This window comes from Polypterus senegalus, chromosome 11 (genome assembly GCF_016835505.1).
Source record: "Polypterus senegalus isolate Bchr_013 chromosome 11, ASM1683550v1, whole genome shotgun sequence".
Taxonomy (NCBI): Eukaryota; Metazoa; Chordata; class Cladistia; order Polypteriformes; family Polypteridae; genus Polypterus; species Polypterus senegalus.
The window spans coordinates 156937088-156950463 of record NC_053164.1 but is presented as its reverse complement, the minus strand read 5'-3'; the positions used below and the strand labels follow the sequence as shown (position 1 = coordinate 156950463).

Genomic DNA, 13376 nt, shown 5'->3' with positions numbered 1-13376 from the left:
AAGTGTGCCAAATTTCAGCGAAATCGGTTAACTGGGAGCTGAATTGTTTTTTGCAAGTGGACAAGACGGACATGGCAACTACAGTAGGTCTTTTTTCGTCATTTGCAAACACACTTAAAAACAGAGAAATCACGTTATTTAGTATCAAATACCTATTCGTTTGTAGTAATTACATGAAATTACTGTCAAAGTTCAAACTTGTTTGTTGATGCTGAGGAAAGGACTGGTTATATCTGGAGCATGTGTAATAGGCCCTACAATGATCACTGTTCAGGTTAAACCCCAACCTAGAATGTGAAATTGAAGTATGACTGTCTTTTTAGGATACTACCACCACAAAACTTATATTTAATATGCTTATACTACATGACTATGGCCCTGGTGGCAGTACTATATTCTCATATGATATTACTGCTTACTTCGGTGCCTGTCATACTTTGAATGCAGTTCAAATTGTAATACTTTCCCTTATGTTTTTTGTAAGTATGTGAACTTTGTTTTTTGTTGCCATTAGGAATAGCTTGCACAAGACTTGAAAGAATACTAAATTGTTATCTTTCGTGTTTTAAACTCACATATGATGTTTTAATGTGAAAAAAGAGATCCTGTACCAGTAATAAGGTTCAGAGGTAGCTACAAGGATATGTGGCGAAATGGTTGTTGATGCCTGTCATGGTAGCAACCCAGTGACTTGCTGGTGAATAGCTACATTAAGAGAAGCTGTCAAGTTAGTGAAAAAGATCTTTTTCTGCAATTTGTATACCAGAAATTTGTAATCAGATTATCTCACACATGTGCAGTATTACTATTAAATCTGCTCCTTGTTGCTTTTCAAGTATAGTATTTTTTTGAGAATAACAAGTAAAATTCATACTGGCATCACAATTATTGAAAAATTAACATGAAGCATAGGAATGTTTTTATTACTAGAAGGCATTAGAATAAAATAAGTCTAACAATATTACTACATTCAAGAAGTCTTATGGCAGGTCCAGAATCTTCACTGGATCAGTTCCTCTTTATTTATTTAATTTGTGAAACTCTCTATTTTTTATCTGGAATAAGTGAATGATAATTAATTTTTTAGGGCTACAGTATTTCAAGACATGTTGTTCCGAAGGACAAATATTGCTCCTCAGAATCAGGAACTGATTTATGATGGCCGTCGCCTGGTGCTTGATCCTAATAAGCAAGCTCAGAGTTTTCCAAAGACCTCAGAGGAAAATCCAATCTTCGTGGTAAGCCATGAACTGGTCAGCATCATTGGGCTCCCATATGAGGAATGTGAGTGTGACTTGAATATTCATTTGCCTTTATTAATTGCCTATTTTAACTGATCCTTTGGAATTATAAAAAAAGTGTATTTCAATTTACATCTGTATTTTAATCAATGGCAAATTTGTACACTTTATTAATCTCTGTGTTCAAAGTTCTGTTTAATATGTACAATGAAATTTTTATTTGGCTATAACACTACATGACATTAAGAGTGATTTTTTTTTTTTTGATTCGCATATCTATTTGCAGCTTTGACTAGAGCTGTCAATGTTGCAGCATTTATAGTACATTCTCTGCCTATATTGTTGTCGCTAAATAATACGTTGCAAACAGCTTCCTCCGCAAGCCTTCATTATCAATAAAAATGTAAAGCATACAAAATGGCATACCCTGCCATTGTTTCATATCCTCCCAGCTCCGGCTCACTTGGGTAAGAGAGTGCAGTGTCTTTTATTACGGACCCAGGAGTACTTCTGGGTCACACGGAAGTCCCATAAATTGGGGATTGCATCTCCCTACAGAGCACCCTTGTGGCACCCATGGTTCTCAGCAGGGCTGTATTGCCAGACTACATTGTCCAGCATTCCCCTCTGGTTCCTGAAAGGGCTCCTTCATAGAGGGCTGCTGCCATCTAGCATCTGGGAGGAATAGAAAGTCCCCAGCAACTTCTTCCACCTCCGGTGGGCTGCCCGTGTCTCTGTTCTGGCCATCTCTTCTGGGGTCTGGTTCCTCTCTCTTCCCTGGTTTGGACGCCTGTCTGTCTTCTCAGAACCTCATGTCCGGGTAAGGATCCATTCCCTCTTCTGGCTGCAATGCCAGTATTGCCCATGTGTTATCTACACTGCTAAAAGGTGGGATTAATCATGTGGTTTCAAATCACTGACAAAGAAATGTTTATTGGAGATGTAAGTAATCAATCATTGATTGCCAATGTTGTTGCCTTTCAGCACATCCCTTGTGATTACAGAATACAAGTCTTTAAGCTGCCCCCAAAATGGTGTAAGGGTCATTTGAGAAACAAACAAACAGACAACATAATGCCCATCTGGCAATGCCAAGGTAGTGTTACAGGTATGTGACAGCATGCACATCAAATAGTTCCTCCAAAACTGCCCACATGGCATACTTGTCATCTAGCTGTACATATCTCTCTATTATATAAAAAAGTCTTGGGGCGAGACGAGACTAATCCTGCGATGAGAAGTGACTTTTTGAAGAGACTTTTTCGAATGAAGTCCCGTGAGATGGTGACTTTTGCCATGAAATTCTTTCAACTCACACCCTACTTACAACCATTTTCAAACAAGAATAACTTCATCGTACCTCTCAGTCGTGTGAATGCTTTTGTCAGACTTACTTCCTCTGCTCTTGGTCAGGTGAATGCTTTTGTCAGACACACTTCCTGCGCTCTCAGCTCTTATAAATTTAAACTTTTTCCTCATTTTAAGTCGTTTATGTAAAGTCCACAGGTTCATTCTTTAAAGAAGCTTTTCTGGACAGTATTTTTATACATATAAAATCTAATCAAGGAGATTATTAGGAGAATAATTTTATATGTTCTAGATGGCACGTCAACGACTAAGTGAAGAAGAAAGAGCAGCGTGTCGAAAAGAGACCCAAAAGCGTTGGAGAGAATAGAGTTCAAAAAAGAACAATAATAATATAATCTATGTGCAAATTCTGAAAATAAGAAAAGTAATGATCAACCCGAACCAAGTGGAATTGAAAACCTCGCAGGTCAATTGGGGTTCAGAAATAAAAGACAAAGAGTAAAAGACAAAGTAGAATGTTGTAAAGAGGTTCAAAAACATTGGCACAATACACATGCAAAGCAGGTTAGAGATTATGAAAGCAGTGGAATTTGAATGGCTCAAAAAAAACGTTGGTACAATACACACGCAAAGCAAGTTACAGATAATGATAGTAAAAAAATTTGAAAGTATCAACAAAAGATATCAAAGATTGCATTAGTGCTAAAAAACTGAAATTATTTCTCGGTGAAATATTGGAACAGCAAAAAGATTGAATATATGGACATAAGTGATATGTCAGAAGTATGTAGATATTGTTCGGCTTTAAAGTTTAAATTGGAGACTGGTAGATTGTCTAATTCGTGTTGCCATCAGGGAAAAGTAGTGTTTTTTCCTAATGAATTGGCGTATCCGTGAGAATTAAAAGATTTGTTGTTTGGTGAAAGTGAAATCCACAAACACTATAGGCAAAATATCCTAATCTACAATAATCTGCTCGCGTTTGCATCATTCAGTGCTCAAAATGTAGATTTACATAATAATGGACCATATGCTGTAAGAATCTGTGGTCCTGCAGCAATTAAAGCTACGACAAATTTAATTTAGAAGAAACTACAATTTGGTCACATGTATATTTATGATCATGGAGAAGCGATGCAACATAGAATCGAAAGAGTTAAACGATCAACATATTAGAAATTATACAGCCAATAATGGTTACAAATCCATATATCCAAAAGTATCACACTTTACACGAAATTTATCTGCAAAACACGTACAAAGAAGTTTTATTGGATTTCTCTATGAATCTGAAAGATCACGGTCGTATTTTTAATAAACCAACGTGATGAATTGTCAGCGAAAATAGTTTAGAAAAACTGAGATATCAACGACAGAGTTGATATTTGTGTATATCCAAAAGCAAAGCACGATTCGTCGTTTCTGTCAAATAACTCGCCTCATTCTGATCCTTTACTCTTTTCTTTGCTTTTCCTTAATGGCGGAACAGGATGGTCGTACAATATGAAACACACGAATTCATGAAAAATGAATAACACCCACACAATATTTCAGGTCAATATTAGCGATACGTTCCAATGTATTTAACCCACTTCTGTCATCTCTACGTCTATTGCAACATTACATTATTAATGCATATCTAAAAGTCGAAGCTAATCTTCTCTTCTTTATTAAATCGAATCAAGCAAAACTTAGAACAGAACATATGCAAGTTCTCATTAATCACATTCAAAATTCAAATATCAGTAGTTCCGTCAAATTCAAAGTACATAAAGCAGTAAAATTACCATCTTCATATTAAGGTAGTCCAAGAGCATTGCAACGGTTATATCATGATGCAATGGCAATATCCCGAACTATCCTTCGGCTAGATTTATTTATTACAATGACGTGCAATCCACAGTGGCCAGAAATCTGTTGATTCTAATGCCACCGGCTACATCGGCACTGGATATTCCGACTTCTGTAAGTGGATTGTTTTATTGAAGGAACTCGATATGGTGTTCGGTCAAATCAGACATACATTTACACAATCGAATTTTAAAAAACAGGGTTTGTCTCACATGCATTTATTGGTTACTTTGCAAATTAAATTATTAACTGCTGATGATGTAGATCAGTTAGTCAGTGTTGAAATTCCAAACAGAGAAACTTAGCCTGAATTATCATACAAAGTCATTAAACACATGTCTCTCGGACCACATTTAAAAGATTCAGTATGTTGGGACTTAAAAGAAAAAAATTGTTTAAAGAAATTTCCTAAAGCGTTTGTTTAATCAACAGATATAACTAAGGCTGGCTTTCCTGATTATTGCCAAAGAGATAATTGTCACGAACAACAGACGTATCACGGTAAGAAAGATGGTAAAATTGTGATGATCAATAATTCAATGATTGTACCATACCAGTAACGGCAGACTGCACAATAACGTGCAGTGAATATACTTGACTTAAGCAATCATAGTTTATATACTCTTTCTCTGTGTGTTTAGCATTCATTTACTCAGAGGTCGATGCGCTTGCTGCTCTTTATTTCTCCAACCTTGTGGCCCACTTCTTCTCTTGTGTCGTCGACATCTTTTTGTGTTAAAACTGATTAAGTCAGTGTTTGTGTTGCAATTAGTTAGTATGTTTTCCGTTTCCGCCATACTGGCCACTGCCGAGAGTTGATTCTACAATAAAATAAAAAGAGGAATAACCTTGGAGGTCAATCATCACCCTGAAAGTGGATTGTAGACATCGTGTAGTATATATGTACCAAATTTCAGGTCAATAGTTCACACGGTTGTAACGATTTTTTTCTGCTACACTTTACTAAGTTTAACTGAAGATTGCAGGACAATCTCAAACTGCCTTTAACCCCTTCCCACAGAGCTGAAAGGTGATTTATAATAATAAAAACGATATTAACAAACCCACACAGAGAAATAAATGCAAAAAAAAAAACTATAATTAACACACTTTTAAAACACCCCCACTTCCAATATATACTATGAACACAAAGCATGAAATTATATTTCCAAGACTTTCCCCTCCGTCCTTTTGAGTTAGTGTTTTTCTTGTTTTACTATTTCTCCACAGTCCAGTTCATCAGGCATGCCAGTCCCAGAATAAAAAGATCTACCGCTCACACTCCTTTTCCTGGTATCCTCAGTGTTTCCGGAAACTTCGAGGTGGCCACCCCAGACTGCAGTTGACTTGTGGTGCTCCCAGAAAACAAATCTTTGTCCTGGACTTAGAATGGTCATGTCCTTTCCTCCTTCGCCATAAAACTCGGGCTTTCTTTCTCTTCCTCCTGCCTTTTCCTGCCTCTATTTAAATACAGTAATCCCTCGTTTATCGCGGGAGATAGGTTCCAAGGCCGGCCGCAATATCTGAATTTCTGCAAAGTAGGGACACCATATTTATTTAATAATTTAATGTGTATTTGGACGTTTTTAAACCCTCCCTGTACTGTTTACAACCCACCCTTTACTCTATTAATAACAGGGACAACTGTTAAGCAATATGAAATCGGTAGATAAGTTAACAGTTATTGTATAGCTAAGTACACGTACCTATACAGTATATGACGTGATGATGGTGATAAATATGCTGTGCAGTAAAAATGGTGATGATGACTTTTACTGCGCAGCCGATGATTGTATTTTACATCTCTTCAGACGGTGGTGCCATTTCCCGGGGCACCTCTTCCACGGTTTCCGAAGGTGTATTCGTAGTAGTAGTAGGAACTGGCTCTTTTTTGCGAGGCTGCAAAAACATTGTGATCAGCGGCTGCTGCGCTGCTTCTTTTTCCGGTCGAAGAGCAGCTTGTAGGCGGTCATGACGTCGTCGACCTTGTTGCAAAATTGGACCGATCGAACCATATCGTTGTCCCATTCCTGTGACCGCTCTTGCAGATCCTTAGCCAGTCTGCAGCCACAGCCGCAAACATTCTCCCTTCCTTCAACATATCCAGAAGTTTCACCTTCTCAGCGATCAGCCTCATTCTTCGCTGGCGTTTAGGCTCAACACCAGCCTTGGTAGAAGGAGCACGTTTGGGAGCCATTGCAGGGGGTGAAAATTGAAGCGAAGTTCAACACAAGGAAACCCCAAAAAAATCACACACAGTACAGTGTAAAGTAAACCGCTCGGCAAGAAAGCTTGAAGCGAAATGGCTGCGACAGAGAGACAAAGGGGAGGTGCTGTGGGATCTGGGCATCAGTCAAAGCACCAATCACGGGCCCGATTAGAAAGCGGGAAGCTGTGATTTGTCGTCTCCCTCCCATGTACCAATCACAGCCCGTGTTACAACGCACTTAGTCACCGAACTTGTTTTGTTGTTCTTAGACTAGGAAATACTACTACTGTATTTAAAACCCCGCAAAGTCGTGAATCCACGAAAAGTGAACTGCGAAGTAGCGAGAGATTACTGTAGTGCATCTGTTTCCATGGCACTCCCGGAAATTGTAAATAACAGCCCTGTACCTCCCAAAATGTCTTCTCTATCCAACCCACCTATCTTATCTTCCGTATGTTTTTTTTTTTTTTTTGACAACGGGATTTTACATAGAGAAAAGAAAAATATATACTTTTTTTTATGTGGCAATACTACATAATTCCCCACCCCCAGTCTCTCTCAGAGGGGGTCCAAAGTAGGGTTTGAGGTTGACCACATTTACTGTCTCTATTTTCTTTTCTGGTTCTCTTCCCTTTTGTATGTGGTAATTGTTGGGCCCGAGTTGTTTTATAATCAAAGCTGGTCCTGTCCACTTAGGCGCGAGCTTGGAGGAATATTTTTTACTGGCATCAGAGAGATAGTGAGCCCTAACCCAGACCAGATCATCTACCGAGTAGTGCACTTTACTATGTCGGGCATTGTAATACCTGGCATGTCTTGCTATCGCCCTCACCAATCTCATCTGAACGTCCCTCCTAAATTGATCCAGAGTGGTAACTGTAGTATATTGAGGAGTTTCAGGTAAGGGAGCTGTTATTAAACGAACAAGTGGGCCCTTTACCTGTCGTCCTAAGGCTACCAAGGCAGGTGTAGCACCAGTAGCCTCATGGCTTGCCGTATTAATGACAAATGGCAATTCTGGGATCCATTTGTCCCAGTCTTGATGGTGGTCTCCTACATAGGATGCCAACATGTTCTTTAATGTCCGATTTGCTCTCTCTGTCAAATTAGTTTGAGGATTATAGGCCGTAGTCAGTTTCTTTTTTACACCCCATGCCATACACAGTTTCTCCATTAACTCACTTGTGAGCTGGGGACCTCTATCAGACACAATATATTTTGGAACACCCCAGCGGGTAAATATTTCATTTTTCAGGGTGGTGCAGACCTTCTGAGCTTTAGCATCTGTTAGAGCATACAGCTCCACCCACTTTGAAAAATAATCAACAACGACCATCAAGACTGTCTTCCCGGTGGAAGTAGAAGGTAAAGGTCCCATCAGGTCAACTCCCAACATCTCTCCAGGTTCGGACACCATGGTTGACTGTAACTCTCCAGGTGGTTTACCAGGTGGAGTTTTCATCATCTGACATGTCTGATATCTTTTCACATGGTCCCGCCGGCACTGCTCGATATAATAAACCTTGTAATTCCTCAAAATAAATGCGACCCAACCCTTGTTTGCTAGAGTTCCGAAATTGCTGGCACATCTGACACATCTGTTGTGCTTTAGCCAAGTCTGGTAAGCTCAGGGGTAAATGCGTCCATTAACTTTGGGTCGTGGCAAGACATATCATACCCGTAGATTCTGGAATCCGTGACAACGCATCGGGAACCACGTTGCCACATCCTTTCCTGTGAAACACCTTGAAGGTGAAACCCTGGAGACGTAGAACCCATCTTGTCAACCGGGAGGACGTTTTGGGCTGATTGAATATCCAGGTCAGGGCATTGTGATCGGTATAGACCTCAAACTCCACTCCCTCCAAAAAATGATGCCATTTCTCCACTGCCCATACCACCGCCAAACACTCTTTCTCAGAGGTAGAATAATTTACTTCGGCACCACGCAGACTTCGTGATGCAAAAGCGATCACTCTCTCCAGTCCATCCTTCTTCTGAGATAAATCAGCACCAAGGCCAAGGTTGCTGGCATCAGTCTGGACTTGGAAAGGCAGTGTGGGATCTGGTTGAGCTAAGATGGTTGGAGATTGAAGAGCCGCCTTTAGTTGATCAGCTGCCTTTTGACATTCAGTGGTCCATTTCCAGGGAACATCCTTTTTCTTTAGATGGTTAAGGGGGGTCGCTAGGTCAGCAAGGTGTGGAATGAACTTATGGTACCACCCTACCAATCCTAGGAACCGCTGCAAACTCTTGAGGTCCACAGGTGTAGGGTAGTTCTGTATAGCAATGGTCTTTTCTGGGTCTACTTCAACTCCTTTTGCTGACACAATGTGGCCCACAAAATGGAGGTGAGGTTTAGCAAGGTGACATTTATTTACATTTAGAGTAAGCTGTGCCTGCTGGAGCCTCTAGAAGACAGTGTTTAAGTCCCTCAGGTGCTGTTCTAAAGTGGGGGAGTAGACAATAATATCATCAATGTAAACAAAACAGAGTTCACCTACTAATCCTCCCAGTACATGCTCCATAAGCCGCTGGAAAGTGGCCCCGGCATTTTTCAGGCCAAAAGGCATGACTCAGAACTGGAACAAACCCTCAGGGGTTGTAACTGCTGCTTTGTGCTTGTTGTCTTCTCCCATTTGTACCTGCCAATATCCACTACGCATATCCAATGTGCTGAAAATGGTAGCACCATGCAATGACTCCAATATATCATGTATCTGAGGCATGGGATAAGCATCGAGGTGAGTTTTCGCATTCAGGCCTCTGAAGTCTACACAAAACCGGAAAGACGCATCAGGTTTTTTTACTAAGACCACCAGAGCAGCCCAAGATGATGCTGAAGGCTCAATAATTCCATCTACAAGCATCTTGTTGATGTGCTCCTTTGTAATTTCCTTCTTCTGAGGAGAAACCCGGTATGTGCGGTGTCTGACTGGCACCTAATCTATTGTGTGGATGTCGTGAAACATAACAGAGGTCTGTTCCAGGCTTTCCGTCCATACCTTTGGCCATTATCCCAGCAAAGCTCTTACCCCCTCAGGTTGTTCCAGAGTGCTTGCTGCCTCAGTGACCTTGGAGTCCTTAATCTCTACTGCATAGAAACCCAAGTAAACTCTTTGAAGCTCTTAGCGGGCCTTGGATAAAAAGGAATGCTCTCCACCCCCGAACACCACATATCTCCGAGGTTGAAAATATGCAACCATATGGATAGCCGTGGCTGAATCCAACCCCAAAAGGATTGGGATTGTAAGGTACATATCTTCCATTACATAGATCTCTGTCCTCCAGGTTGATGAATGTAACTGGAGCTCCCACTGAACTTTTCCTAGGGCGTGGTGTTTGGTTCCATCCGCCAAAATGAAATTGACCCCCGAGGCCGGCTGCAGCTTTTCCTGGGGCTGGGCCAATTTATTCCACCAGCTGTTCTGTATCAAGGTATATTGGCTTCCCGTATCCACCACAGCATCTAGAATCCAACCCCTTACCTGTACGGGAACCACTAATAGGGGTGTCAAAGAGGAGAAAACGGTGAGTCCAACATCTGCCTGGCAGCTTCTTATTTTAGCGAATTTGGAAGGTGGAGGCTCTTTTTTTACTAGACTGTACCTTGTTCCAGTAATCCTTTGATGAAGCCCAATCCCGCTTCACCAACGAGCCTACCTTTACCAGTCCGTCCACTGTAGTTACCACTCCTCTCAACCCCCCCTCCCAGCCAGGCGGGGATTGCATGTATTCAGCAAACGCCGTACTATTTGTTCCTCCTGCATCTCCGGTCTCTACTTCAAGCACAGCGCCTGATAGTCGTAAGCGAAGTCCCAGATTGATTGATTGAGCTGTTGCACCGTGGATAGGAGTTTATTCTCCAGTTTGGATTGGTAAGCCTCCGGCAACAATGCCTTAAGGAATGCTGTTTTAAAGCTGCCCCAAATCGCGATCTTCTGTTTACTAGCCTGCCACGAGCTCTTCGCGGGTCCCTTTTAGAGCTGCGTTAGTCACCCTCAACAGTTCCTCTTTACTCAGGGGAGTTACAGACAGAAATGCTTCGGCTTGTTCAACAAAATTGGTTATGTCCTCTTTAGTATACGATTCGCCAAGCTTAGGAAACTCCACACGAATCACTGGAGTGGAGGGGAGCACAAAAGTAGAAAAAAAACTAGACCTCTCCCACGGAGTCGAATGCACTTGAACAGTATTAAATGATCAAAAACTGTTTCGTATTTCCCTACAGAGATGCTCCCTCCACAGCTGATCTCGTCTTTCCAAACACTGCACAAAATCTCGTTCTAGTTCCCCCTCTGCTACACGGTTTGCGAGGTACAGATGATTTAAAATCCTGGACAGACAAATGGACAACCGTGGTAGCGTATTATATAAGAAAATAACCTGTATTTGCTCAGACGATTCGATTGTCATATTAATGTTGAGTATTGTGTGTCGGTTATACAATTGAGGACAATCAACATTATCCAAAGAACAATCTCAGGACAAAGTTCAAGCATATTTTGATACTCGGTCAGTGCAATGGAAAGCGAGTGGCATTTAATAGAATTGCCAATGCACAGTCATTCAGTTGAATTATTACCGGTTTATTTACCATGTCAGAATATGATTAAATTTAAAGAAGATGAAGAAGCAAAAGCTTTACAGGTAGCGAAAACTAGAAATACAAAATTATTGGCTTATTTTGAACTTAATTAAACCTACGTAAATGTAAAAGCATATACGTATGCACAAATTTCTCAACATTACACAAGGCAGGAACAAAAAGGAGTACGTCATCCAAAACAAATTAACTGCAAAAGTGTTGCTCGATTAAATATTGTATCACCAAAAGATATTGAACGGTTTGACTTTAAATTGTTGTTACGTGAATCGAAAGGAGCAACTTCGTATAAAGATGGTTTAAGTATAGATGGAACTACATACGGTACTTTTCAAGAAGCAACATGATAGCTGGATTATGTAAATCGGACAACTATATGTTCGAAATGATTTCTGATGCCACTTCTATAATGATGCCTGACAAATTAAGACACTTCTTCGTGTACTTAATTATGATGGGTGAAGTTGATGCTTTACAATTATGCGAAAGGTCTAATGAACAAACAGCTCTTTCGATCATCAAAGAACTGTTAGAAGTAGAAGATTTAACGATGCAGCAATTTGGACATCCAGAAGGAATTGACGAATCAGAGGTAAAGAAAGAAATAACAGCAGACAAAGATTTAACTGTGGAAGACCAAAGAAAATTATATCAGGAAATGTACTCACAATTAAACAATGATAAAAGATCAATTTTTGACACAATTCAAAAATGTCTTCTCTGAAAAATTCGGCAGTGGTTGTCCTTCATAGATGGACCGGGCAGAACAGGGAAAACATTTTTGTATAAATGTTTAGTCCATTATTGCAAATCAATAGCGTGGACAGATATAGCAGCAATTCTTCTTCCATATGGTAAAACGTTTCACAAAACATTTCACTGACCTTTAAATATCACAGAAGAAAATGTTACATTGAAATGGAAAACGAAGATGAAACAAGAAATGCAACAGAATGAAATATTTGTTTGGGACAAATCATCAATAATCCCACAAAAATATCTCTTTGTGGTCTTTATTCCAAGAATTCAAATTACAAAAAAAAATATATGAAGAAAATCAACATTCAGATGATTTCGTAAACTGGCTACTAGACATTGGTAACTTTAAAATTCAGTTAAAAGTAATATATAAATCATTTGCATACTTGTATATTGGCTATAATAAATTCTGAAAAATAGTTGAATTATTTTTTTGTAAAGAAACTATTACATGGACTGTTTACTGCAAACTGATCATAAAGATAATTTGTTGTATTGGATTATCATGTTCACTATGTAAAATAGTTTATTTTTGTTTGTTTATTTATTTTTTATCCTGGCAAGAAATTAAGTGCAGATTTTCAAACAGTAAAGAGTAAGAATAAAGAAAATTTATTAATCCCATTTTCAAAATAAATTTCAAACATACTTAAACAAAAAACAAATGTTCTTTTTTATTTTTGCAATACTTCAGTCTGTAGCATTCCCTAAGGTATCACTTACGGTATTAATTTCAAATGATAATTCAAACTTCTTTGTTCAAATAAGTATCCCTCCACAGATTAATGAATACTTATGCAGAAATTATGCCAGCTAAAGTAAGCAATTATGATAACAGCGTACACAAGACTGAATGCAACCACAGTACAAAGAGTTCATGAAATGCAATATTCTAGAAAGTAACAAGCTAAAGCTATACTCATTTTTATGTCTTATATATCTTAGAAGGTTTTGAAGATGTTTTTAGAAATACTATTATTTATTCCCATTCAGATATGTAAACATTTATTATTTTTTATTTGTTTAATATTAGATATGCCAAATGACTATACAAGTCTTTTTTTATAATTCTCATTCTCTCACCTACTCTTTTCTCAGAAACGTTCACCTTAAAAGATCTGTATTTACTATATAACAATTGATCCTTTAAACTATATAACACACTGGGGAGTCCAAAAGATGTGCACTGTGTACTGTAAAATAAAAAGACATACTGTAGTAGTACTATTGACAGTCTACGGAAGAGTGACTAGGTTGATTTCCAGGACTGAGATGTATGAGCTATGAAGAAGGATTGAAGGCGATTAAGTTTTCCAGTTTAGGGAAACAGATGAAGAGGTGTCATAACTGAAGTGTTTAAATGATGAAGGGAATTAGTACAGTGAATCTCTGCTGTTACTTT

At 39.2% G+C, this 13376-nt stretch overlaps 1 protein-coding gene across 2 annotated transcripts in view; it reads left to right on the top strand.

Annotated features, from left to right (window-relative positions):
- tbk1 (TANK-binding kinase 1) overlaps positions 1 to 13376 on the top strand; it is a 242608-nt gene that overhangs the window by 141042 nt on the left and 88190 nt on the right. The window contains exons 9-10 of one of the 2 annotated variants that reach the window (XM_039769962.1): positions 1088 to 1284; positions 4833 to 4901. In XM_039769962.1, the coding sequence (XP_039625896.1) occupies positions 1088 to 1284; positions 4833 to 4901 (266 nt within the window). The remainder of the gene's footprint in view (positions 1 to 1087; positions 1285 to 4832; positions 4902 to 13376) is intronic. The other variant, XM_039769963.1, reaches the window with a different exon arrangement.